The sequence below is a fragment of the Perognathus longimembris genome, chromosome 2 (genome assembly GCF_023159225.1).
Source record: "Perognathus longimembris pacificus isolate PPM17 chromosome 2, ASM2315922v1, whole genome shotgun sequence".
Classification (NCBI taxonomy): Eukaryota; Metazoa; Chordata; class Mammalia; order Rodentia; family Heteromyidae; genus Perognathus; species Perognathus longimembris.
In genome coordinates this window covers 60,226,823-60,251,636 of record NC_063162.1, presented here as the reverse complement: position 1 = coordinate 60,251,636, position 24,814 = coordinate 60,226,823, and the positions used below count along the sequence as shown (strand labels likewise).

General features: G+C 43.3%; 1 protein-coding gene across 1 annotated transcript in view; it reads left to right on the top strand.

Annotated features, from left to right (window-relative positions):
* The window catches only part of Vstm4 (V-set and transmembrane domain containing 4), a 91,010-nt gene that overhangs the window by 16,651 nt on the left and 49,545 nt on the right, over positions 1 to 24,814 (top strand). Inside the window, exon 3 of the mRNA XM_048339222.1 lies at positions 18,509 to 18,577. Within this exon, the coding sequence (XP_048195179.1) occupies positions 18,509 to 18,577 (69 nt within the window). The remainder of the gene's footprint in view (positions 1 to 18,508; positions 18,578 to 24,814) is intronic.

Sequence of the window (24,814 nt, the reverse complement as noted above, 5' to 3'; positions counted from 1 at the left end):
CCTGGGGCAACTCAGGGGCTGAGCACTGTCCCTGGCTTCTTTTTGCTCAAGGCTAGCCCTCTGCCACTTGAGACACAGCGTCACTTCTGGCTTTTTCTATATATGTGGTGCTGAGGAATTGAACCCAGGGCTTCATGTATATGAGGCAAGCACTTTACCAATAGGCCATATTCCCAGCCACTACTGTTGTTTTTTTAAAACTGTTATTGTAAAGGTGATGTACAGAGGGGTTGCAGTTAAATAAGTCAGGCCATGAATACATCTCTTTTTGAGCAGTGTCACCTTTTCCTTGACTTTCTCCCAGTATTTTCCTTCTGTTTCCTCTGCCTCACAAGTTGCATAGTTCATTTTCAAAAGTATCTAGTAGATATCACTGATGCATTTTGTTCACCCGTTGTCCTACCATTCTTTTTGGTTATCAGTGCAGGGGTTTGAACTCAGCACCTTCCACTCACTCAACTTGCTTGCTCAGCTGGTACTCTACCACTTCAGCCATTGTCCTACCATTTCTTGGCTCTCAAACAGATAAACTTACAAAAGGCACAGAAAACAAAAACAGCAATGAAGGAGAAAAGAAGACAGAATTAAAAACAAAATAATAAAAAAACCTCTTGTTTCCATTTCTTGGAGTTCATTTTGATAAATTTCATTTTATATGATCAGATGCACATATCTATTGAGCCTTTGTGATCCTCTCTTAAGAATATCCTCCTTTGTTCTCACTGTGTGAATGTCTAGAGTCCTGTGTAATTTATCATGTCCACACTAAAGCTACCAGCACAACCATGTTCACTGAAGAATTATCATGGCCAAGATATGGAATCAACCCAGATGCCCTTCAGTGGATAAAGGAAATGTGGTCTATTTACACAATGGAATTCTATGATTCCATCAGAAAGAATGCTATTGTACCATTCATAAGGAAGTGGAAAGACTTGGAAAAACTTAAGTGAAATAAGCCAGACCCAAAGAAACATAGGTTGCATGGTTTCTCTAGTTTGTTGTGACTAGAATGTGCCTATAAATTTACAAGTAAGCACCCTGGATAGTAAAAGACAAAAAAATACACTTGGTTCCTGGGTTGTTGTTGTTGTTGTTGTTGTTGTTTTTACTGAATTCTGGATATTGTCCTGAGCTGGAGAGGAAGTTAAGGTCTGAGGCCTAGTTCTGTGATAGGAACCTTTCCTCTTTTCTGCCACATCTCCCTGTAGTGGGTAGGGCTTCTCCAAACAGGATCCTGGGACCAAGAGCCTTGGGATCACTGAGAAGTTTCCTCCTAATCAGGAAGATGTGTGTGTGTAAGTGTGCACATGTACACTGGTACTGGGGCTTGAAACTCAAGGCCTCACACCTCACACTCTTACTTACATCTTTGCTTAAGGCTGATGCACCACTATTTGATCCATACCTCCACTTCTGGCTTTTTCTGTTGGTTAATAGGGAATGGAATCTCCCTGGGCTGGCTTTGAATTGTGGTTTTCAAATCTTAGCCTCCTGAGTAGCTTGGCTTTGTCCACTTAAGCTGGCTTTGAGCCATGATTCTCAGATTTCAGTCTTCTGAGTAGGATTTCAGGCATGAGCTACAGCATCTGGCTTCTGACAGATTCTTGAACTCCCCAGAAGCTGTTCCCCAGGGGCACTGCTTGGCAATATCCATCTTATAAGCAGCTATTCACCTGTATCTAAGTTAGGATGCTGAGTGAAAGTCACTCCTTCCAAGGCCAAGATCTGCAGAATCTGGGAGAACACAACTCAGCCTGGCCCACAGTGAGACGGAAAGGCTGAGGCTTATCTTAGCACTTGAGGTTAGTCTTTCCTGTGTCCTGATCCAGGTTCCCTGTGCGCTCTGGATGTGCCTGGCTCTTTTCTCCTCTCCTCTGCTGAGCCTGCCTCCAGCAGGCTCTGTGGCTGATGGTACACCTCAGTGAAGATGTAATCTATAGTGGCAATTTAACCTGCTTTCATTGTAGGACTCATGTTTAAGGGAATTGAGGGCACAGGTGAATGGAGAGGCAGAAACTGTTGGGAGAGATGGGTTTTCCCTCCCCCTCCCCCCCCAGGACCTCTAGGAATCTTTTGCCATCTCTCTCTGCACAATTGAGTTCGTTCTGATAAAGGGTGTCAGCATTCTTGGTGAGTGGCACTGGAGCCCCTCAGCACCCCATGGCATTGTCACAGCACCTTGGGGTGAACTGCCAGCCATAGCTGTGAACTGGGACTGGTCCTCCCCGGAAGTGGGTGGGGCTTCCTTTCCAAGTTAATATCCAAGGCTCCTGGCTTTGGCATCACTGAGGACTGGCTTCTTTGTTCTAGGACTGAGGCTCTTTCTTTGCCACCAGCTTCCTGCAGACAGAGGTGGATAGGATCAGTTTGTCTGGTGACCTCAGGGATGCATTTGATCCTGCCTGTTTGATCTTTCAGCCACGTTCAGTGGAGCCAGTGACAAGGGAGACTTCATTTGTCCCTTGTTAGATGTCTCTCCATTCTGCTCCCCTGGGAAGGAACCAGAATGGCTGGCATTTCAAGTCATCTAGGTCACTGCGTCACTGGAAGGACAGACAGACTCTGCCCTTGGTGGGGGTGGGGGGGAGGGATCACAAGGAAAGACAAGTGGACAGTAAGTCAGAAGATGGATTAACTTACTTTATTTTGATTTGTTTTTCTTTGCTTGAACCCAGGTTTGAACTCAAGACCTCATGCTTACTCAACTTCCTTGCTTAGCTGGCTCTCTGACACTTGATCCATGCCTCTAACTCAGCATTTTGCTGGTTATTTTGTTCTTGCAGACTTTTCTGAATGGGCTGTCTTTGAATTGCAGTTTTCCAGATCTCAACAGTAGCTAGGATTGCAGGCATGAGCCACTAATATATAGCTGAGACAGCTTCATATCCTTTCCACCAGGAGAGATGATTCTGTTTATTATTCTTAACTTGATCCTATCTTTCCTACTTGACACTCCAATGCTACCCAGAGCTGCCACCCCCACCTCATCACAATTGGGCCCTGGGAAATGAATGGAGTAAAGCACAGAGTCAGAAAGAAAGGGAAAAGCCAAGACCGCATACCTCTCAAGCAAGACACATGGTGGATGGGCTCTGTAACTATACACGGTGCCTATGGAATGGGTGATGTTCTCTGGATCATAGCCAGCGTGGCCCAGTTTCTGGCTTCTGAGGTTCAGTCCTGTTCCAAAGCTAGTGAGTGGACCAGTGATCGATTGGATCTAGCTTCAATTACTACAGCATCATGGGCACCACCCACCATGGGAAGGGGATCCAGCTGGATGAGGCTGTATATTGACCATCCCGTTCATCGTTCTGATGCCCTTGCAGGAAATCAGGCTGGGGCAGCTGGGCCTTTGTCTTCCTCCCTTCCTCCCACCCTCCCTCCCTCCCTCCTTTCCAATGTGTCATATGTTGCCACTCTGCCCTTCCTGCCTTTACTTTAACATTGAAAATTTTTTCATTACTTAAAAACCCCACATTTCATATCAAGACTAAAAAAATCAAACATTTTAAACATACATGTATTTTGTTAAGTGAGTAGGTCTGATTTTCTTTTCTTCTCTTTCCTTCTTTAACAGTATTAGGGTTTGAACTCAGGGTTTCATACTTGCCAAGACAGTGCTCTATTGCTTAAGCCATATCCTCCAGCACTTTTTTTTTTCATCCCAGTCCTGGAGCTTGAACTCCAGGCCTAAGCGCTGTCTCTGAGATTTTGTGTTCAAGGCTAGAGCTCTGCCACTTGAGCCATAGCTCTACCTCTGGCCTTTTGGTAGTTAATTGCAGATAAGAGTCTCCCAGACTTTTCTGCCCAGACTGGCTTTGAACTGCAATCCTCATATTTTAGCCTTCAGAGTAGCTGGGATTACAGGTATGAGCCATCAGCACCTGATTCTTTTAATGACTCTATTTCTCTTTCCATCATGAGCCCTAAATCCCACTGAGCAGTGAGCATGGTAGTCAAGCAGATCAAGAGACTGCTAAAGGGGCTGGGAATATGGCCTAGTGGCAAGAGTGCTTGCCTCCTACACATGAAGCTCTCGGTTTGATTCCCCAGCACCACATATATGGAAAACGGCCAGAAGGGGTGCTGTGGCTCAGGCCCTGCTAGCAGAGTGCTAGCCTTGAGGGGGAAGAAGCCAGGGACAGTGCTCAGGCCCTGAGTCCAAGGCCCAGAACTGGCAAAAAAAAAAAAAAGAGAGAGAGAGAGACTGCTAAAGTACTGCTCAGAAAGAAGGGATGGTGCTGGGGTATGGAGTGGGCATCCATGTGCTTCTCTGATCACTGTCTCCCTGTTCTCACCCCCAGGCCGGGTGCTAAGAAGCCCTGTGTCCTTGGGGAGGTCCCCCACTACCCTCCCTTCTGGCGCCCAGGTGCAAGGAGGGTGGAGGAAGGGAGGGCACAGAAATGCTTACAGTGGGGAGCAGGGGAGGCTCCCTTGGAAGCAGATTACACCCGGCATCTGGGGTGATGAGGGGACACACTGTATCTGCCCCTCAGATAGCTCCAGCTCCCAGCAGGATCAACAGGACAAGGCCTGGCGACTGTTGGGAGGGTGGGTCTGGCCACTTCTCTGAGAGTGAGCTAGGGAAGGACAACCACAGGGGCATGCTAAGTCGAGCTAGGTCGTGTGTGTGTGTGTGTGTGTGTGTGTGTGTGTGTGTGTGTGTGTGTGTGTGTGTGAGAGAGAGAGAGAGAGAGAGAACCCACTTCACAGTGGATAGACTTATTGTCTCCTATCTAAGAAGAGACTGACTGTAGCCTGCTAATAGCTAACTGCACTGGAAATAGAAGTGTTCTTCAAGAAATTTGCATTCCATTCTGGAAGGTCTTTGACCAACATGGATCATCTGATTATAACCTGTGCTCTTGTTTTCCTTGGCTTATGGTTTTGTTTGTTTATTGTGTGGTTCTAAGAATCCAACTCAAGACCTTATGCACACTAAACCCTCCATCTACCAATGAGCTTCATCTTTAGCCCCTATAAAGTAATGTTTCTGAGAGGCATTTTATCATCTTCCAGACCATCCACTCCTGTACTGGGCCTCTTTCATTTTCTGCTGATAGGAGAAACTGGTCACGGCTATTTTTTGTGCCAGTCCTGAGGCTTGAACTCGGGCCTGAGCATAATCCCTTAGCTATGAACATACAAGGCTGCTGCTCTACTACTTGAGCCACAACTCTACTTCGGGCTTTTTATTATTTAATTGGAGATAAGAGTCTCACAGATTTTCCAGCCCAGTCTAGATTTGAATCTTGATCTTCAGATCTCAGCCTTCTGACCTGCTAGGATTATAGGTAGGAGCCTCTGACACCGGGCACAAAGGTCATTTTGTATGACACATGAACTCTGCTGTGGAGGGAACTATTACTAAAGAAAGTGGAACTTTTGCTTGACTTGTTGCTGTGGATCTGGCCATGTCTGCCAGCCCCAAGTCCAAGTCTGTAAGGACTGTAAAGACTCAGACACAGCCTTTGACAATCATGTGGAGAGAGCTCAAAGTTAACAAGATGTGACAGCAAACCTTGGGGAAAATTTCCCAAGCTCTGGCAGCATTGCCAGAGCTCTTGTTTCTTTTAAAAAGAGATAAGATTCTGAGTAGTCCTTCTATTCATCCACTGTGTGTGTGTGTGTGTGTGTGTGTGTGTGTGTGTGTATGTAAGAGAGTGCTCTACTTCTGGCTTTTTGGTGGTTCATTGGAGATAAGAGTCTCATGGTCTTTCCTGCCTCAGCTGGCTTCAAACCATGATCCTAAGATCTTAGCATCCTGAATAGCTAGGATTACAGGCATGAGCCACCAGTGCCTTGCCAAACTTCCTATCCTATCCTATCAAATGTTTGCCCCAGGATGGGTGAGGGAAGGCCAAAGAACATCAATTAATCTCTTGTGAAGAGCCTCATAAATTTAGAACCCCTGTTTGGGGGATTTACCAAAGTAGGCCTCCACAAATATATCAGGGAGAATTTGTTACCTTCTATTCCAAATTGTCAATGCATTCATCGTAGATGTTGAAAGGTGTCTGAAAGCCCAGGCCTTGGCTAGCAGGACAGCCCATCACATTTGTGCAGATTTGGCCATAGGATGGGTGATGAGCACCAGTTCTATGTTTGACATGAGAGCAGTCAAGAATAGACAGGAATCCCATCCTTAGGAAGCTGACCTACAAGGGTGACGAGCATCCAGCTTCTGGGCTGTGATGCTCCTTTTACCTCCTGGAAAGTAAGCTCTTTGAAGGTGTCTTTACTACCTGTCCCTGTGCTATCTTCATCCAGATTTTGCCAGCTGACCTTGACTGTGCACTCAAATGATTGAAGCCATGGAAACCCACTCAAACCAATTCAGGTAGGGGCAAGGATTGTTTGATGGTGCAGGGCTCATGCACTGCAGGGATAGCAAGGCACCACCTCTTGGGACCTGGAGCTCAATGGAGCTCAAGTCTCCCTTCCATCTTCCCCTGTACTGGTTTTCTTCTTCATCCAGCTCATCTGTTTTCCAACATGGCTGCCCCATCCCAAAGTCCCACCAGTACTTTCAGGGCCACTCAAGGCCCACCATAATCTAATGCCTTCTCTTTCTTAAGTTCTCAGAGGGAATCTGATTGGGTACTCTGGCAGGTAGCTGATTACAGGGGCTCTGATAAAGGAATATTAGAAAGCCAAGAGAAGTTGGGGTCACATGCAGGACTAAGAATTCATTCCTGAAGACCTTGGTTACTAACTTTGTGAGACAGTCAAAAAGAAATGGTTCACTTCTTTATTGACTATGCACCTGTCTATCATGTGTCAGGAAACATAATACATGGTGGCGATATGGAGGCAGATGATAAAGCTACTGGTTTTGAAGAACTCAGGTACTTGTGGAAAAGTTCTCTGATCATGTCAGACCAGCTTAAAGCTGATCAAAACCCTCTTTCTGAGAACAGTTAGGAAACCTGAAAACAATTTATCTGCATTTCTGACTTCTGAATTGTATATCTGTATTTCAGATACACTTGTGTTACAGAAATCACATCATGTAATTATATACACGTATCCATATTTTGGTTTTCCTGATTACTTTTAGATGGTTTAGTAAATTTCAGCAACATCCAGTGGAGGAGCCCAATTGTTGGAGACCTTGAACTTTTTTTTTTCTCTTTTTTTTTCTTCAAATATTTATTATCAAACTGATGTACAGAGAGGTTACAGTTTCATACGTTAGGCATTGGATACATTTCTTGTACTGTTTGTTACCTTGTCCCTCATACCCCCCTCCCTCCTTCCCCTTTCCCTTCCCCTCCCCCCCGCCCCCGGAGGTGTTCAGTTCACTTACACCAAACAGTTTTGCAAGTATTACTTTTGTAGTTGTTTGTCTTTTTTTACGCTGTGTCTGTCAAATTTGGTATTACCTTTCAATTTCCTATTTCCATTACCAGTATACACGGTTTCCAATATACTCAGATAAGATTACAGAGATAGTGTAGGTACAACCACAGGAAGGTGATACAAGAACATCATCAATAATAGACGCTACAGATACACATGGGACGTTGAAAGTAGTTACAACTGTGAAATAACAATTGTTTCCATAACATGGAGTTCATTTCACTTAGCATCATCTTATGAGTTCATAAGGGTATAGCTATTGGGCCTTGTGATGCTCTGCTATGACTTGCCTAAACCTGTACTAATTATTCCCAATAAGGGAGACCATATAGTCCATGTTTCTTTGAGTCTGGCTCACTTCACTTAGTATAATTTTTTCCAAGTCCTTCCATTTCCTTACAAATGGGACAATGTCATTCTTTCTGATAGAGGCATAAAATTCCATTGTGTATATGTACCACATTTTCCTGATCCATTCGTCTACTGAGGGGCATCTGGGTTGGTTCCAGATTCTCGCTATGACAAATTGTGCTGCGATGAACATTGTTGTGCTGGTGGCATTACTGTGATTTTGTTTGTGGTCTTTTGGATAGATACCCAAAAGTGGGGTTGCTGGGTCATAGGGGAGTTCTATATTTAGCCTTCTGAGGAATCTCCATAATGCTTGCCAGAGTGGCTGAACCAGTTTACATTCCCACCAACAATGAAGTAGGGTTCCCTTTTGGCCACATCCCCTCCAACAATTGTTGTTGTTAGTTTTCTTGATATAGGACATTCTTACTGGGGTGAGATGGAATCTCAATGTTGTTTTGATTTGCATTTCTTTTATGGCCAGTGATGTAGAGCATTTTTTCATATGACTCTTGGCCATTCTCATTTCCTCATCAGAGAAGTCTCTTTGTAAGTCTTTAGCCCACTTGATGAGGGGGCTATTGGTTCTTTGCGGTTTTGTTTTGGAAGAAGGTAATTTTTTTAGTTCTGCATATATTTTAGAGATGAGGCCTTTGTCTGTTGAATGGCCGGTAAAGATCTTCTCCCAGTCTGTGGGCTTTCTGTTTATCTTGCGAGCTATGTCCTTTGCCGTGCAGAAGCTCTGCAGTTTGATGCAGTCCCATTTGTCCAACCTTTCTTTGATTTGTAGCCTTTCTGGGTCTTTGTTAAGGAAGTTCCGTCCTGCGCCAAGGAGCCCAAGTGTTTCTCCTACTCCTTCCTTTAGTGTTTTCAGGGTATCTGTTTTGATTTCGAGGTCTTTAATCCATTTGGAATTGATTTTGGTGCAGGGTAATATATAAGGATCTAGTTTTAGTTTGTTGCATGTGTTGAGACCTTGAACTTTTAAGCAGTGTTAGTTGAGAGGTAATGTTTAGGAGGCAAGTGTGTTTTTAGCATTTCTTTTTTTTTTGCCTTGCATATTTAGTATTTTTTTATTTGTTTATTAATTGAACACAAATTATTTTACAAGGTGTTGTGCAAAAAGGGTACAGTTACATAGTAGGGCAGTGTGTACATTTCTTGTGATATCTTACGTCCTGTTTTTCTATCCCTTCTCTAGGTCAGGTAGACATATATACAATATACAATGTATCAAGAACATATATGGTATTCACAGACTTGGTCTCTACTGTCTCTCCGTCTCCCTTTGTTAACAGTCATATATCAGGGAGATCATGCCCCTTTGTTTTCTGTGTTCTAGGCTTGTCTCGCTCAACATTATTTGTTCGAGTTCTGACCATTTCCCTGTGAATAACAATATTTCACCATTCCTAATCGCTATGTAGTATTCCATTGTGTATAAGTACCGTATTTTTTGGATCCATTCGTCTGTGGAGGGGCATCTGGGTTGTTTCCATATTTTGGCTATTGTGAATTGTGCCGCGATAAACATGGAAGTACAAATGCCTTTCTGATATCTTAGGTTTTGCTGTTTAGGATAGATGCCTAGGAGTGGTATGGCTGGGTCATAGGGTAGGTCTATATTGAGCTTTTTGAGAAACCTCAATACTGTTCTCCAAAGTGGTTGTACTAATTTGCACTCCCACCAACAATGGAGAAGGGTTCCTCTTTCCCTGCACCCCCTCCAGCATTTGTTGTTTCCTGAGTTCAGAGTATAGGCCATTCTAACTGGGGTGAGGTGGTATCTCAGGGTTGTTTTTATTTGCATTTCCTTTACTACCAGGAATGTTGAGCATTTCCTCATGTGTTTCTTTGCCATTTTTATATCTTCTCTTGTGAAGTCTCTTTTTAGCTCTTTTGCCCATTTCCTAATAGGTTTATTGGGCTTGGAGGGGCTTAGTTTTTTGAGTTCTCTGTAGATGACAGATATTAGGCCTTTGTCTGTTGCTGTGCTGGTAAATATCCTTTCCCATATCGTTGGCTGTCTTTCTATTTTGGTGGCTATGTCCTTAGATGTGCAGAAACTTTTTAATTTGTAGTAGTCCCATTTGTCGAGTCTTTCCCCTATTTGTTGTGCCCCTGGGACTCTATTCAGGAAGTTCCTTCCTGTGCCTATAAGTTCTAGCATCTTTCCTACTCTGTCCTTCAGTAGTTTCAAGGATTCAGGTCTGATATTGAGGTCCTTGATCCATTTTGAGTTGATCTTGGTGCATGGTGATAGGCTTGGGTCTACTTTGAGTTTTCTGCATATGGCTGCCCAGTTTTCCCAGCACCAGTAGTTGAAGAGGTTATGTTTATTCCATTGTATGTCTCTAGCTCCTTTGTCGAATATCAGTTGGCTGTAAGAGTGCGGTTTTATTTCTGGGTCTTCATTTCTAATCTTCTAATCCCTTGGTCTTCCGATCTGTTTTTATACCAATACCATGCTGTTTTTGTTATGATGGCCTTTTAGTAGAGCTTGAAGTCAGGTATTGTGATACCTCCTGCACTGCTTTTTTTGCCTAGAATTGCTTTGGCTATTCTAGATTTTTTGCTGTTCCATATGAATTTATGGATTGGTTTCTCTATTTCAGTGAAGAATGTGGCTCGGATTTTGATAGGTATTGCATTGAATTTGTATAACAATTTGGGCAATATGGCCATTTTCACTATATTGATTCTGCCTACCCATGAGCATGGGAGGTCTTTCCATCTCCTTGTGTCTTCTTTGATTTCCCTTATTAGACTTTTGTAGTTTTCATTGAATAGGTCCGTCACGTCCTTGGTTAAGTTGATTCCTAGGTACTTTATTCTTTTTTTGGCTACTATAAATGGAATTGTTTCCATAATTTCCTTTTCTGTTTGTATATTGCTGGTGTACAGAAAAGCTGCTGACTTTTGTGGATTGATTTTGTATCTTGCTACTTTGCCAAATTGGTTTATTTGGTGTAGGGGTTTGGGTACTGAGTTTTTTGGGTCCTTCAGGTATAAGATCATGTCGTCTGCGAATAGGGATAACTTGATTTCTTCCTTGCCGATGTGGATCCCTTTGATGTCCTCCTCTTGCCTTATTGCTATGGCTATGGATTCCAGCACTATGTTGAACAGAAGTGGGGAGAGTGGGCATCCTTGTCTTGTTCCTGAGTTTAGGGGGAATGATTTAAATTTCTCTCCATTTAATATGATATTAGCAGTTGGTCTGTTGTATATGGCTTTTATTGTTTTGAGGAATGTTCCATCTATTCCTCTTCTCTCCAAAGCTTTTAATAGGTATGGATGTATTTCGTCAAAGGCTTTTTGGGCATCGACTGAGATAACAATGTAATTCTTAATTTTAGATCTGTTTATGTGGTGAATTACGTTGATTGATTTACAGATGTTGAACCATCCTTGTGACTGTGGGATGAAGCCTACTTGGTCATGATGTATGATTTTCTTGATCAGTTTCTGGATCCTGTTAACTAATATTTTATTGAGGAGCTTTGCGTCTGTGTTCAATAGTGATATTGGTCTGTAGTTCTCTTTTTTTGTTGGGTCTATGCCTGGTTTGGGAATGAGTATGATATTAGCTTCGTAGAATGAGTTTGGGATTTCTCCCTCTGTTTCTATTTCGCGGAAGAGTTTGAGTAGTATTGGTATTAGCTCCTCACTAAAACTTTTGTAGAATTCGTTGGTGAATCCATCTGTGCCTGGGCTTTTCTTAGTAGGGAGGTTCTTGATTACCTCCTGTATCTCACTGTAAGTTATTGGTTTATTTAGTTGATTTATTTCTTCTTGGTTCAGTTTGGGCAGTTTGTACTTCTCTAAGAATTGATCCATTTCTGTAAAATTATTTTTTTCTGCTGAGTAGAGGTTTTGGAAATAGCTCCTTATGATTGTTTGAATATCGTGTGTACTTGTTCTAATTTTTCCGGTGTAGTCTTTGATTTTATGTATATGAGTCTCTTCTCTTCTTTTTTTTGTAAGTCTTGTAAGGGGTCTGTCAATTTTGTTTATTTTCTCAAAGAACCAGCTTTTAGTCTTATTTATTTGTTGAATGGTCTTTCTATTTTCAATCAGATTTATCTCTTCTTTAATCTTTGTGATCTCTCCCCTCCTAGTCATTTTAGATTCTGTCATTTCTTGTTTCTCCAGTTGTTTTAGTTTCATCATGAGGTTATTCACCTGCTCTGCTTCCATTCTTTTAATGTGAGTGCTGAGGGCAATGATCTTGCCCCTCAGTACTGCCTTAGCTGTGTCCCATAGGTTTCTTTGTGATGTGTTTTCATTGTCATTGTGGCTTATGAATTCGTTGATTTCATCTTTAATTTGGTCTGTGGCCCAAGTGTTGGATAGCAGCATGGGGTTTAGCCTCCAAGAATGTGTATAGCCTCTGTGGTATCCTTTGTTGTTGAGGGTTACCTTTAATCCACTGTGATCAGATATAATACATGGGATGACGTCAATACTTTTGTATTTGCTGAGGTTCTTTGTGTGGGCTATGACGTGGTCTATTTTGGAATATGATCCATGGGCTGCTGAAAAGAAGGTGTGTTGGGTCTCTGTAGGGTGGAAGGTTCTATATAGGTCTGTTAGATCCATTTGGGAAATGGTGTTATTTAGGTCCTCAGCTCCCTTACTAATCCTCTGGGTGTTGGATCTGTCTCTTGGGGAGAGAGGGGTATTAAACTATAATTGGGTTTGCGTCTATCTTGTTCTGTAATTCTGTGAGAATTTGCTTGACATATGTAGGGCCTCTTTTGTTTGGTGAGTATACATTTATCACAGTGATGTCTTGATTCTGGATTTTTCCTTGTATTAATATATAGTGTCCTTCTTTGTCTTTTTGAGTTGACTTTAATGAGAAGTCCAGCTTGTTTGAGATCAGAATGGCTACACCTGCCGTTTTGGTGGGTGCATTTGCTTGGTAGATCTTGCTCCATCCTTTCATTCGAAACCTGTTTTTGTCTCTTGCTCTCTTGTAGACAGCAGATGTCAACTTTTTGTTTGTGAATCCATTCTGCCAGTCTGCTCCTCTTTATCGGGGAGTTTAAACCATTTATATTTAAAGAGATCAAGGATAAGGGTGTTTTTTCTCCTTCCATTTTCTTGTTGGGCTGTTTTTCCTCTTTTTTTTTCTTGTCTTTAGTGAGCTGTTCTTTCTGTTGGACTTTGGCTATTGAAGTTTCTTTCTGGTTCTGTCTGTGTGTCTTTTACAATCTCTGTTGGGTGGGGCTCCCCTCTTAGAATTCGCTGTAGGGCTGGTTTTTTATTCACATACTCCTTTAGCTCTTCTTTGGTGTGGAAAGATCTGGTTTTCTCTTCGAATGTGAACTCCTATTTCGCTGGATATTTGATCCGAGGTCGCAAATTGTTAGCCTGAAGTACTTGGATGGTGTTCTTCCACTCACTTCGAGCTTGGTAAGTTTGTGTGGATAAGTCAGATGTTATTCGAATCCTCTTCCCGTTGTAGAAAGTTTCCTTCTTCGCTTTGGCTGAATTCAGAATTTGCTCTTTAATCTTGAGGTCTGTAGTCTTGAATATTATGTGCCTTGGGGTGGCTTTCCTGGGGTCTGGCCTGCCAGGTGTCCTATAGGCTTCGGTTACCTGGATGGGGTCCCCTGTGAGATTGGGGAAGTTTTCTGCAATAACTTTATTGAGAACATGTTTAAGCCCTCTGCTCTGGTATTCAGCTCCTTCTTCTATTCCAATTATGCGCAGATTATATCTCTTGTCTTTGTCCATTAGTTCCTGGATTAGTCTGCCCTGAAGCTTCACCTTTTCTTGGAGTGTGGTCATTTTCTGGTTGTTGTCGGCTGCTTCATCGTCCAGGCGAGAGATTCTGGATTCCATATGGTCCACTCTTTGTGTTATGGTTTCAATTGCGGAGTTTATGGATGTCAGAGAGCTACTTATGGTTGTCATATCAGCTCTGATCGTGGAAATTTCTTCCTTTAAAGAGTTGTATTTTAAATCTATTTTTTCATGCATTTCAATTCTCAGGATGTGGAGATTTTCTTTAAAGAAGGCTTGCATTGTATCCATTTTTGCTTCCATTTCTTTAAAGAAGGCTTGCATTGTATCCATTTTTGCTTCCATTTCTTTCTTGGCTTCCTGGATGTCCTTCAAGATTTCCGCTCTAAACTCCTGGAATTGTTTTCTGATTTCATTTCTGACACTTTCCATCATTCCTGTTAACATGGCCTCATTTGCTTTTTTAGTCTCCATCTCCTCTTCAGTTGTGCTGCTTTTTGGAGCTGGCGAGTTGGCTTGCCCTTTGATGAACTGTGTTATGTTTCTTTGTGATTTGCGCTTCTGGAGATCTGTGGATGGCTTCTCAGGTTTGGTTTGTAGCTCTTCCCTCCCCCTTTGTAGGCGTATCTACGGCAGCAGGTGCTGCCGCTGTGGCCCCGCCCACCAGTGCAGGGTACACCTACCAGAGCGGGTGCTGTCGCTGGGGGCCCCGCCCTCCTGTGCGCTGTGCTTCCACTACAACAGGCACTTTAGTGGGGTATGCCTCCCAGAGTGAGCCCCAGGTTGTTGGGTTGTGTTTGCGCCCTCCCGCGAGTTCGTTGGGGAGGGCGGTATGTGTGGGGCCCAGTGGGGTCGACTGTCCGGGTGTGGGTTAGCACCCTCAGACCTCACCTCCGCTGCGAGGGGGGACGTGATCAGGCCCAGGTGTCCTTGCTGTGCTGGTATTGCCCACCAGCGCCTGTGATTTTAGTTGTAAGAGTCCACGAGGTCCAGGCGCCTCGGGTGGGGCTTGCACTGCCGGCCGTCCCCCAGCCCCTGTTGGGAAGGGGGCGGGGCCGGTTCTGCCACTTCAGGAACCTGTGGAGCCTTGGGGCTGCTCTGCCCTTCCCCTGCTAAACTGACTTCCCAGCGCCCGAAGGGAGCTTCCCGCCTGATTTGGGGGTTCTTTGTTCCCACGGGGTGGGGAGGGGGAGAGAGGGAGATCTAGCTTCTTTGTAAGTCTTGGGTCTCTGATAGCTGGTCTCCCGTTGGGTGAGGGGGTAATGGGGGACTCACTGATCCTGCATTGTGTGTGTGTCCTGCGCAGCCGTTGGTCCCTCAGGGGGTGGCGAAGTGTCGTGGTGGCTTCTTCGGTTCCCTCCTTCTGCCGCGCTGGGTCCCCCTGTCCGAACCCGGTGTGGACCCGAACTTCTCGTCAGTGCTGTTGTGTGTCTTGGTCCGCACCCTCCTGTGTGGACCCACCCTGACCGTGGGGTCTCCCGCTATCTGGATTCTGCACTCCTGGCAGCCTGTCTGCCAATCGCCGGGTTCCCCTTTCCCAGCCTGGCCCTGTTTGGGCCAGGGTTGGCTGGTGGGGGGAGGGTGCCCCGGAGATTCTCCGGCTCTGTGTAGGTTTTCAGCTCTTCTTTTTTGCTCCTTTTCTTTTCCTGCGTTTCTCCACTGCTTCTGGCTGCTGGTTTTGCTGGGTTCTTGATGGGGTGTTGGGTGTTGGAGTTCCCAGCTCGCTATTCAGTTGGAGCAAGTCGGGGTGCCTCCCTACTCTGTCAGCGCCATCTTTCTCTTTAGCATTTCCACCAGTGAGATGAAAACTGGAGAGTATGATAAATACTCCAGGCTTGTTACTGGGGAATGCTGAAAGACTGGCCCATGAGAGGAAGGGCAAATATAAAAAGGACTAGACATTACAAAAACTTAAAATCAATCCCCAGAGCAGGCCAAACCCTAATTAGATTAAAGAAATAAACTACCTCTCACTTTCCACCAGAAAACTAAAATTTTATCTAGTACTTTCATGATTTTCCATCTAACAGTGTCTGATTTTCAATTAGAAAAAAGTACCAGGCATACTGAGAGACATGGGAGAATGCAAAAACAGATGATAGAAACAAGTCTATGGATTATGCAGGCATGAAAGTTATCAAGGATGACCATTAAAATTTTGTGATGTATATGATTAGGAAATTAGGTGACAAGCTGCAGAGGACAAAGAGATAAAAATAATTAAATGAATAATTTAGAACTGAAAGATGCAATAAATGAAAATTAAAAATATAATAAAGGGGATTTTCAGCAGGATAGACTTAGGTGAAAAGAAAATTAGTGATCTGGAAGATGAATAAATAGAAAATATTTAGTGCAGAACCAGAAACAAAAATTCAGAATTGAATTTTAACAATAATACAAAAATGTAGTAATTGAACTCTCAGGTCATCTATATTGCCTGCCTCTTTTAATATTCTATCTTTAAGTAGTTATACAAAGGGTTTTCGATTCAACGTATCAGTTTGTGAGTACAATGCATTTTTACAAAAATTTTCATTACCTTTAACTGATTATACAAACGAAGTACAATTTAACCGAGCAGTTTATGAATACAGCACATATCCATCAATGTCTCCCCATCAACATTCTCACCCCGCTTCAATCCACCTCTTCCTTTTTCTTAGTTTTATGGTAGATGCAATGAATTCTTGACAACATTGTCCCTACTTTCTCCCCTTCACTTGTCAACCTGTCTCCCTTGGTTCTACCCCTCCTTACATGTACCTAATTCTTGGTGCTGATTTTTTTGGAATTTGACCTAGTCTTTCTACAAGATTATATTATTTGATCTCTCCATAGGATCTATTATAGTTCAGCTAATTAATTTGTAACCACCCAGCATCATTACTTATAGATTTGTAGGTACATTCTCTCTACTGCAAATATGAGAAACCATGCAACTTTGTTTCTCTGGATCTGCCTTACTTAGTATATTTTCCCCCAGGTCTTTCCATTTCCTTACAAATGGTATAATGTCATTCTTCCTAATAAATTAGTAAAATTCCCTTTTGTGTATATAACACATTTTCTTGATCCATTCATCCATTGAAGGGCATCTGGGATGCATCCATATCTTGGCTATGGTAAATAGTGCTGAAATGAACGTGTTTGTTCTGGTGGCTTTACTGTAACATTGTGTTCTTTAGGGCAATGAAGCTTGATCAAAGTCACCTCCTCCATAGCTCTCTCCTGTCTGTCCCAACCCCATCATCCCCTCAAGTTACCTGGTTCCATTGAAATATTATAACTGTATTCACCCACCCCTCCTCTTTGCAACTACCTTTTTTTTCCAAAAAAGAAATTTCAAGTTCTATATTCTCTGATCATGAGTTCTTCAACTACACTGGACCTTTTAAATTTAAATTAACATTTAATTTTATTGCAAGCTCAGTTCTTCAGATTTCAAGTGCTCTGAAGCTGCCTATGACCAGCTCTACTCTGTTCAACAGTGTAGTTATAGAACATTTTTTAAAGTTTTTATTATAAAACTGATGTACAGATAGGTTACAGTTTCATACGTTAGGCATTGGATACATTTCTTGTACTGTTTGTTACCTTGTCCTTCATACCCCCCTCCCCCTCCCCCTTACCCTTTCCCCCCCTGAGGTGTTCAGTTCACTTACACCAAACAGTTTTGCAAGTATTGCTTTTGTAGTTGTTTCTCTTTTTTTTTTACCCTGTGTCTCTCAATTTAGTATTCCCTTTCAATTTCCTAGTTCTAATTCCAGTATACACGGTTTCCAATATACTCAGATAAGATTACAGAGATAGTGTAGATATAATCACAAGAAGGTGATACAAGAACATCATCAATAGTAGAAGCTACAGATACACATGAGATGTTGAAAGTAGTTACAACTGTGATATAACAATCATTTCCATAAAATGGAGTTCATTTCACTTAGCATCATCTTATGTGATCATAAGGCTATAGCTATTGGGCTCTTGTGATCCTCTGCTGTGACTTGCCTAAACCTGTGCTAATTATTCCCAATAAGGGAGACCATAGAGTCCATGTTTCTTTGGGTCTGGCTCACTTCACTTAGTATAATTTTTTCCAAGTCCTTCCATTTCCTTACATTTACATCCTCTTAGGGATTTCTATTTAGCAATAATCTCATTCCCTGCTATTGTACAAATTTGTTACTTTACTTGTAATGGATCTCCTCCCCTAGTGCTACATTCTAGGTTTGACACTGTTGAAGTAAATTCTGTTTCCTGTCTTTTGGAAGCAGGCACAGTAAATTCATGATCAATTACTATCTCAAACAAGACAAAATAACATCAGAATGTAGGGCCTGCTGTTCTGTAAGACTGTGTTGCATGGGAAATGGTGCTCAGGGTGATTGACCGAGCAGTCACATACAGCTCCTCTGTCTAATACGCCACATCTTACAAAGACTTTCCTTGGTATGGTATTATAATGTTTTGGTTCTTAGGTTCTCATTCAGAAACCATTTTTCAGGTATATGAAGCAAATGGTGCTTGGTGGAAGTGCATTCTGACTTTGCCATTGACTGACATTTTTGTTTTTTAATTAAAAAAAAACTGTAGTTGATGCTGGTCTTAGGGCTTGAACTCAGGGCCTGGGCACTGTCTCTGAGCTTTTGTGCTCTACCATTTTGAATAATAGCTCATTTCTGGATTTTTCATAGTTAATTGGAAATAAGCGTCTCAGTCATGGACTTTCTTGGTGGGCTGGCTTTGAACTGTGATCCTCAGATCTCAGCCTCCTTAGTAGCTAGGATTACAGGTGCAAGCCTCTGACACCTGGCTTCATTTACTGACTTTTAAATACAGACAACTTACTTTTCATCTCCTGGGACCCAAGTTTCTGAGCTTTTGGGCATAACAGGTGTGGTTTGATGTGTGGTTTCACCATTGTGATAATCACTTTATCAATTTAAGTGCATGGAATTATTTGGGGTTACAGTGGGGACCAGTACCATAAACCTTGCATTTCATATTGAAATTTTCCTTTCATCTCTCCCAGTGATTTCCCTCAAAGCTTCGGAAGATTCATCCTTTGAGAAGAAGCAAAAGACCTGGGCAGTGTTCGAAGGTAACTGTGGCACTTTTTTCTGATTGACAGATGAAGCCTCACTTTGAGACAATAGGAAAGGAACAGAAAAAGAAGAACTCCAAATTTTTAATTTGGCCACAACATGAAGCTTTGATGATTGACTTCGATTTGGCTAGTATTAGGGCTTTGAGCTCATTCTTGCTTGAATTTTTCTGCTCAAAGCTAGCACTCTACCATTTGAATCACAGCTCCATTCTAGCTTTTTGCTGGTTCACTATAAATAAAAGTTTCACAGACTTCTCTGTTCAGGGTAGCTTGCAACCATGATCCTCAGATCTCAGCCTCCTGACTAGCTAGGATTATAGGTATGAGCCACCAGTATCTGACTCAAACTTGTTTTTTTGTCCTAAATTTACTCATGAATAAGATGGTCTCAGCCCACAGGTTTCATCCAGAATACTTTTTCCTGGTGAGGTTAGACAGGAGTCTTCAAATGAGCTAAAGATAAAAAGCACATTTACTGAGAAGTTTGAGGTTCTAGAGCAAGTTTACAAATCTGAAACTAGTGGTTTTTAATCTTTGTTAGAATCACCCAGGGAACTTAGCAACTGATGATACCTAAATAAGATCTTTAGCGAGTTTGATTTAGTTGCAATTTGTGTGGAGCAACATGGTTGGCAACTGGAGATATGGATCAAGTGCTAGAGTGCCAGCCTTGAGCAAAAAAGCTGAGAGCGCAAGGTCCTGAGTTCAAACCCTAGTTTGAACATACACAGACACGCGCGTGCACACACACGCACACACGCACACAATGCTCCACAGATGATTTCAGCATGTGGCTGGCCAGCCTAGGAGACACAAGCTGAGAAGTTGTTCCCAAAGTGTGGGCCTAGCAGCAGCATCATAATCACCATCATCATTGTCTTTATCATTAGCAGCAGCAGCTGCTGCTGCCTTGGTACTGTTGCTTGGTGTCAGGCCCTGCCTTACGGAGAGGCAGACCTAGCACTGGGTTTTTACAAATCATCTAGGTGGTTCTACTGCATATATTCCTTAGGGAGTTGATTTTGCCAGTGCCTGGTGGCATTTTTAGTAGCCCACTTGTGAGGGTACCATTAGCACCTGTTAGAGGGGTTAGCGAGGGAACTGCAAAATACTTTTCAACACCTAGCAAGATTCACACATCAAGGAACTCTGGCCCCAAATGGGAACAGTGCTGAAGTGGCACTTTGCTTTGGAGGAAAGCAAGTTGAGACAGCATATGATCCACACGGCTGAGGATGACGTGAAGTGATTGCTCACACAGTGAACTCAATGAACTTCACACAGGAAATGTGCTTTGTCAGTACTCAAGCAGATCCTTTGATCTAGGAAAGACTGGCTCATGTTAACAGGAGGTCGGAAGCATGGGAGAATTATGCCGTGTGAAGGCTTTTGGCACAATGGTAAGGAATAATCTCACTAAAAAGGACCAAAAGAGGGGTATGTGCCTGAAAACGCTCCATCAGTCCTGTGAGTCCTGGGAGGGATGGGTAGCAGAGGAAAGCAGGCTGTGAGAGAGCCCATGGGTCCAAACACATCTCTTTTAATCACATGTGGTAAAGCAAAGTACCAAAGCACTTCCAGTCCTAGAAAAATACAATGTGAACTGTGAACATTGTTTGCTAACCACAAGAAGTCATACTGTTAGGATTTTGTTGTTGTTTGTTGGGTGGTTGGTGCCAGTACTGGGGCTTGAACTCAGGACCTCACGCTGCCACTTGTCCTTTTGTGCTCAAGGCTGGTGCTCTCCCACTTGAACCACAACTCCACTTCTAGCTTTTTGCTAGTCAATTGGAGATAAGAGTTTCATGGACTCTTTTGCCTAGGCTGGCTTTGAACTGTGATCCTTAGATCTCAGCCTCCTGAATAGTTAGGATTAGAGACTATTGACATGAACTATCAGAGCCCAACTTTATCCTTGCATTTTTGTTACAAGTAGTTGGTTTTCCAGGTTATACTTTACTGCAACAATGATTCATTTGTATTCCCTGGCTTTTCTTGTGCTCTCCCCAACCCCCGACTCCTCCCTCCCCCGACTTTTTTTTTCTGGTCCTGAGACTTGAACTCAGGGCCTAGATGCTGTCCCTGAGCTTCTTTTGCTAAAGGGCTAGCACTGTACTACTTGAGCCACAGCTCCACATCCAGCCTTTTCTGAGTAGTTTCTTGGCGATCTCTATCTCCTGAATAGCTAGGATTACAGGCATAAGCCATTGGCACCTGACTCTTCTGCCCCTTTTGAAGTTGTCCTTTTCTTGATCTGTGACTTTCTCATAGCCAAATAATACCCAGGTTCCTCCCTTTGCTTTTTATTCTGCTTCTTTATTTTAATTAATTATTTGATTTATTCTGTCCTTTTGGACAGGGATGAAAGTGATTTCATTCCCTAGCATGAAGTAAAATTAAGACAGACTAGCTGGTTATTTATGTGCGTGTGTTTGTGTGTGTGAGAATACTGGGACTTGAACTCTTGCTTGGCTTTTTTGCTTAATGCTGGCATTCTACGACTTGAGCCACATTTGGACTTTCAAACTAGCTGATTTGTTGTTGTTTTTCTGGAGTTTTCCTATGACATGGCACTGTGGTGGTGGGGGGGGAGTGGTAAGGAAATGACCTGTGGTTCCCAAGGCAGGCCACTGGGCAAGCCAGAGGGAATCCTGTGTGTCTGAGATGCTAATGCTCTCCTCGGGGGAGACCTAAGGCTTTTCCCTTGAAATCCCAATTATTATATTAAAAAATGATGAAAGAGTCTGAACCTTTACAGAGTCTAAAGTGGTTTCAATGTAAGTAGTCTGAGGATCATATTTTTAAAATTAGATGGTAAGATAGGTGCCAGTGGTAATTCTACCTTCTAAGGAGGCCAAGATCTGAGTTCAAGGTCAGTCCTGGCAGGAAAGTCCTTGAGTCTCTTCACTTAGCCAGAAAAAAAGCCAGAAGTGGAGGTGTAGCTCAAGTAATAGAGTGGTAGCCTTTAGCACAAAAAAAAAGCTATGGGAGAACACACAGGCCCTGAGTTCAAACACACACACACAGACACACACGCGCGCGCGCGTGTGCACACGTGTGCGAGGTAGTGTTAAAAGAAGACTTTAGTCAGGTGCTGGTGCTAGTTACTCAGGAGGCTGAGATATGAGGATTGTGGTTCGAAGCTAGCCTGGGCAAGAAAGTCAACTACCAGAAAACTGGAAGTAGAGTTGTGGCTCAAAGTGGTAGAGTGTTAGCCTTGAGAGAAAAACCCAGGGACAGTATCCAGGCCCTGAGTTCAAGCCCTCACAATAAATAACAATAACAAGAAGAAGACTTTATACATTTTGGGAAAATGATAGCCATTAGGCAAGGACACACCTAGCATTAGGTAGCATGGTAATCAGAATCTTTGAAACACTTCTTATGACAGATGACATTTTAGAATTCCTGTGCAAGCTCAGAATGTAAGCCTCACTTCCGCCTTCATCCTATGCAGATGCTGTCTCTCATGGTGTACTCTTTTCCAGAGGCTCAGAACACCAAGTGTGCCTTCCCAGGAACTGTTTCTAAGCCTTCTTTTCCTGTCAGCCTGCAGCACCAGCAGCAGCAAAACATATCCCCTCCAGCAGTGGGTTTTTGCTTTGCTAACCAGCCACAGCTTTGGCAGGTCAGGGGTACAGTTGAAACTTTCTAGCACAAAGTTTGAGACCTTTTGTTCTTCCTAGGTGGGAGGGCTTCAGGGGGCAGGGGACAGATACCTATCCTCCCGGGGCCCAGCCTGGCTGAGAGATGGCTGAACAAAACAATCACTGATCATCAGGCCTCTTGCTTAGCTGCCACAGTGAGCTAAAAATCCCACAGGACGATAGGGCAAGATGGCATTACAGGCTTCATTCAAAAACACTAGATGTTCAGAGTTTCATGGCCAGAATTGCCATCTCATAGGCTCTTGTATTCACCCAGAAAATACTGGCCCCGTTTTCTTGATCCAGTGGATGATACAGGGCCGGGAGCAGTGGGGTTCCTTGACTGTGCTCAGGAATGCTGGAATCATCCCATCTCAAAGCAGGGCTGGATCTCCCTGCCAGGTTGCCAGGCAACAGGTGCTGGCTGCCTTGTCCAGGCTGGGGCAGGCAGGCTGGGAGGTGGGATGTAGCTGGCCCTACCACCCTGGCTGGTCAGCCCCTGTGGTGTGCTCACTGCCTGCAGCCTGCTGGCATCGCCATCTGCTTTGGGGAAGTCTGGGCATTTTCGCCAGTTAGCCTGAAAATGGCAATGATGTCTTTGGAAGTCCAGGGGCAAAAGATAAAACTGAAAATGGATTCAAGGACCTATCATAGTATTCAGCATTAATGTTGGCTATGCACGATAATCTTTGATATTTCATTATTTTATTTTATGTTCTTGCTTTATTTATTTAGTTTTTGCAGGACTGGGAAGAAATCCAGGGCTCCATAATGCTAGGCATGCATTCTGCCACTGAATTACAACCCCAGCCTTATGGCATTTTATTGCTATTATAAAGGTGATGTACAGAGGGTTCCAGTTACATAGGTCGGGTAATGAGTACATTTCTTTTTGGACAATGTCACTCCTTCCCTTTCTGTTTTTCCCTCCTGTCCCCACCCACAAATTGTATGGTTCATTTTCCAATAATGTCTAGTGAGTACCACTGCTGCATTTGTCCATTCTTTTTCTCTTCATTTCTGTGCCCCCTTACCCTCTCCAAGACAGATAAACAAACAATACAAAAAGAAAAGGAAAAGATCAACAAAGAAAAAAAATCCTCTTGTTTCCATTTCCTGAAGTTCATTTCCATGATCCCTATGGTATTTTAAAAGCAAATCCCAGATTGGGTTAAGTACAAATGTTGGGTTAAATTTGGGCCTAGGTTTAGGCTCAGTCGGCAAATCCTCTTTGGCCAGAGCTGAGTTTTGAAACTTTTGAGCTCACCTTTAGAATTCAAGAGATTTTCAAGTTAGCAGTTAAAAGATAGGTAGGGGGACAAAGGAGGTCGGGGAGATGGAAGAGGATCAGGGCATACTCTGTAATCTGGGAGCAACTTTGCCCAGCTGTCCCTGGCCATCTGAGGCTTTGTGAACCTGGCCTCAGTGACTGGGTGTTAGCCTTTGTTTGCAGAGAATGGGATGGGGGATATGTTTCCTTTAGCAAAGGAATGCTTGAAACAGAAGGGAAAATAAAAATCAGAATGCAGGGTATAGTGTACTGCCAAATGAGTTTTTCTGCTATCAAGTGACACTTTCAAGGTTCCCAAAGCTTCAAGAACAGAACAGTGCAGGTCCTGCTGCCCAGAACCCTCATGGGGAGATGTAGGGTCTGCTGGCTGAGGCCTCAGTCCTGTGGGCCTGAGTAGACCTTAGTAGAGCAGCTGAGCCTTCAGACAGGCCAGATGTAGTACAATTCCGCAGCCACAGCAGCCTGTGGCCAGCAGGCTCCCTTTGTGCCATACAGAAGAGGCCATGATCTGAAGCCAGAACTGGGCCTTGAGCCCTTTGCCTCCTGCCAAGAGAGAGTGGCTCCCACTGAGGACACCTGGGTGAGAAAGGCAAGCGGCAGCCTTCTTTCTGATACCAACAGTCCTAAAATTAAGGTGTCACCAGGTGCAGGTGAAGGTTTGTGAAGTTTCCTTCTAAAAGGAGGGACTCTTCAATTGCAGAATAGAATTTCTGGACAAGTCACAATGGTAAGAAAGCCTGGCTGAGCTTTATTGAGTAGGCAAATGAGCAAGGAAACAGGCAGGTAGGCATGCAAACAGACAAGCAGAAAGGCAGACACTCCAACTGAGTGTGTGTGCTGTAGAGGAGAGCCAGCTCTTTGGGGGCAGGGGTGTTTCTGCGGTAAAGGCAGGAGATCTCACCGCAAAGTTAGGAAAATACAGGAGTTTATCTTTGCTCTCAATCACTCTTGAGGTTGTTATACTTTCTGAATTTCTAGTTGCCTGTATTTGCGGGGAAACATTTATCTCAGGAAGGGATGGATACATCATGTCAAACAAATGTTAATTCTTGGAGTGAGAAATACATCCCTCAGGAAGGAATGTATCCTCTTGTCCCCATTAGAAGCAAAGATGGCGCTTCTATGTTTCTTAATACCATGTTTCTGAGTTACCTTCACCAGGCTTCATTTTTCCTCAGTTTATCCTGCCTCAATTTCCCTCTAAAATGACTTTGTCCCTGTAAGGGCCACAGACCCTTAAGGGAAGTAAATGAATGAATATCTTTCAGCTTAAGTCTTTTGAATTCCTAGCAA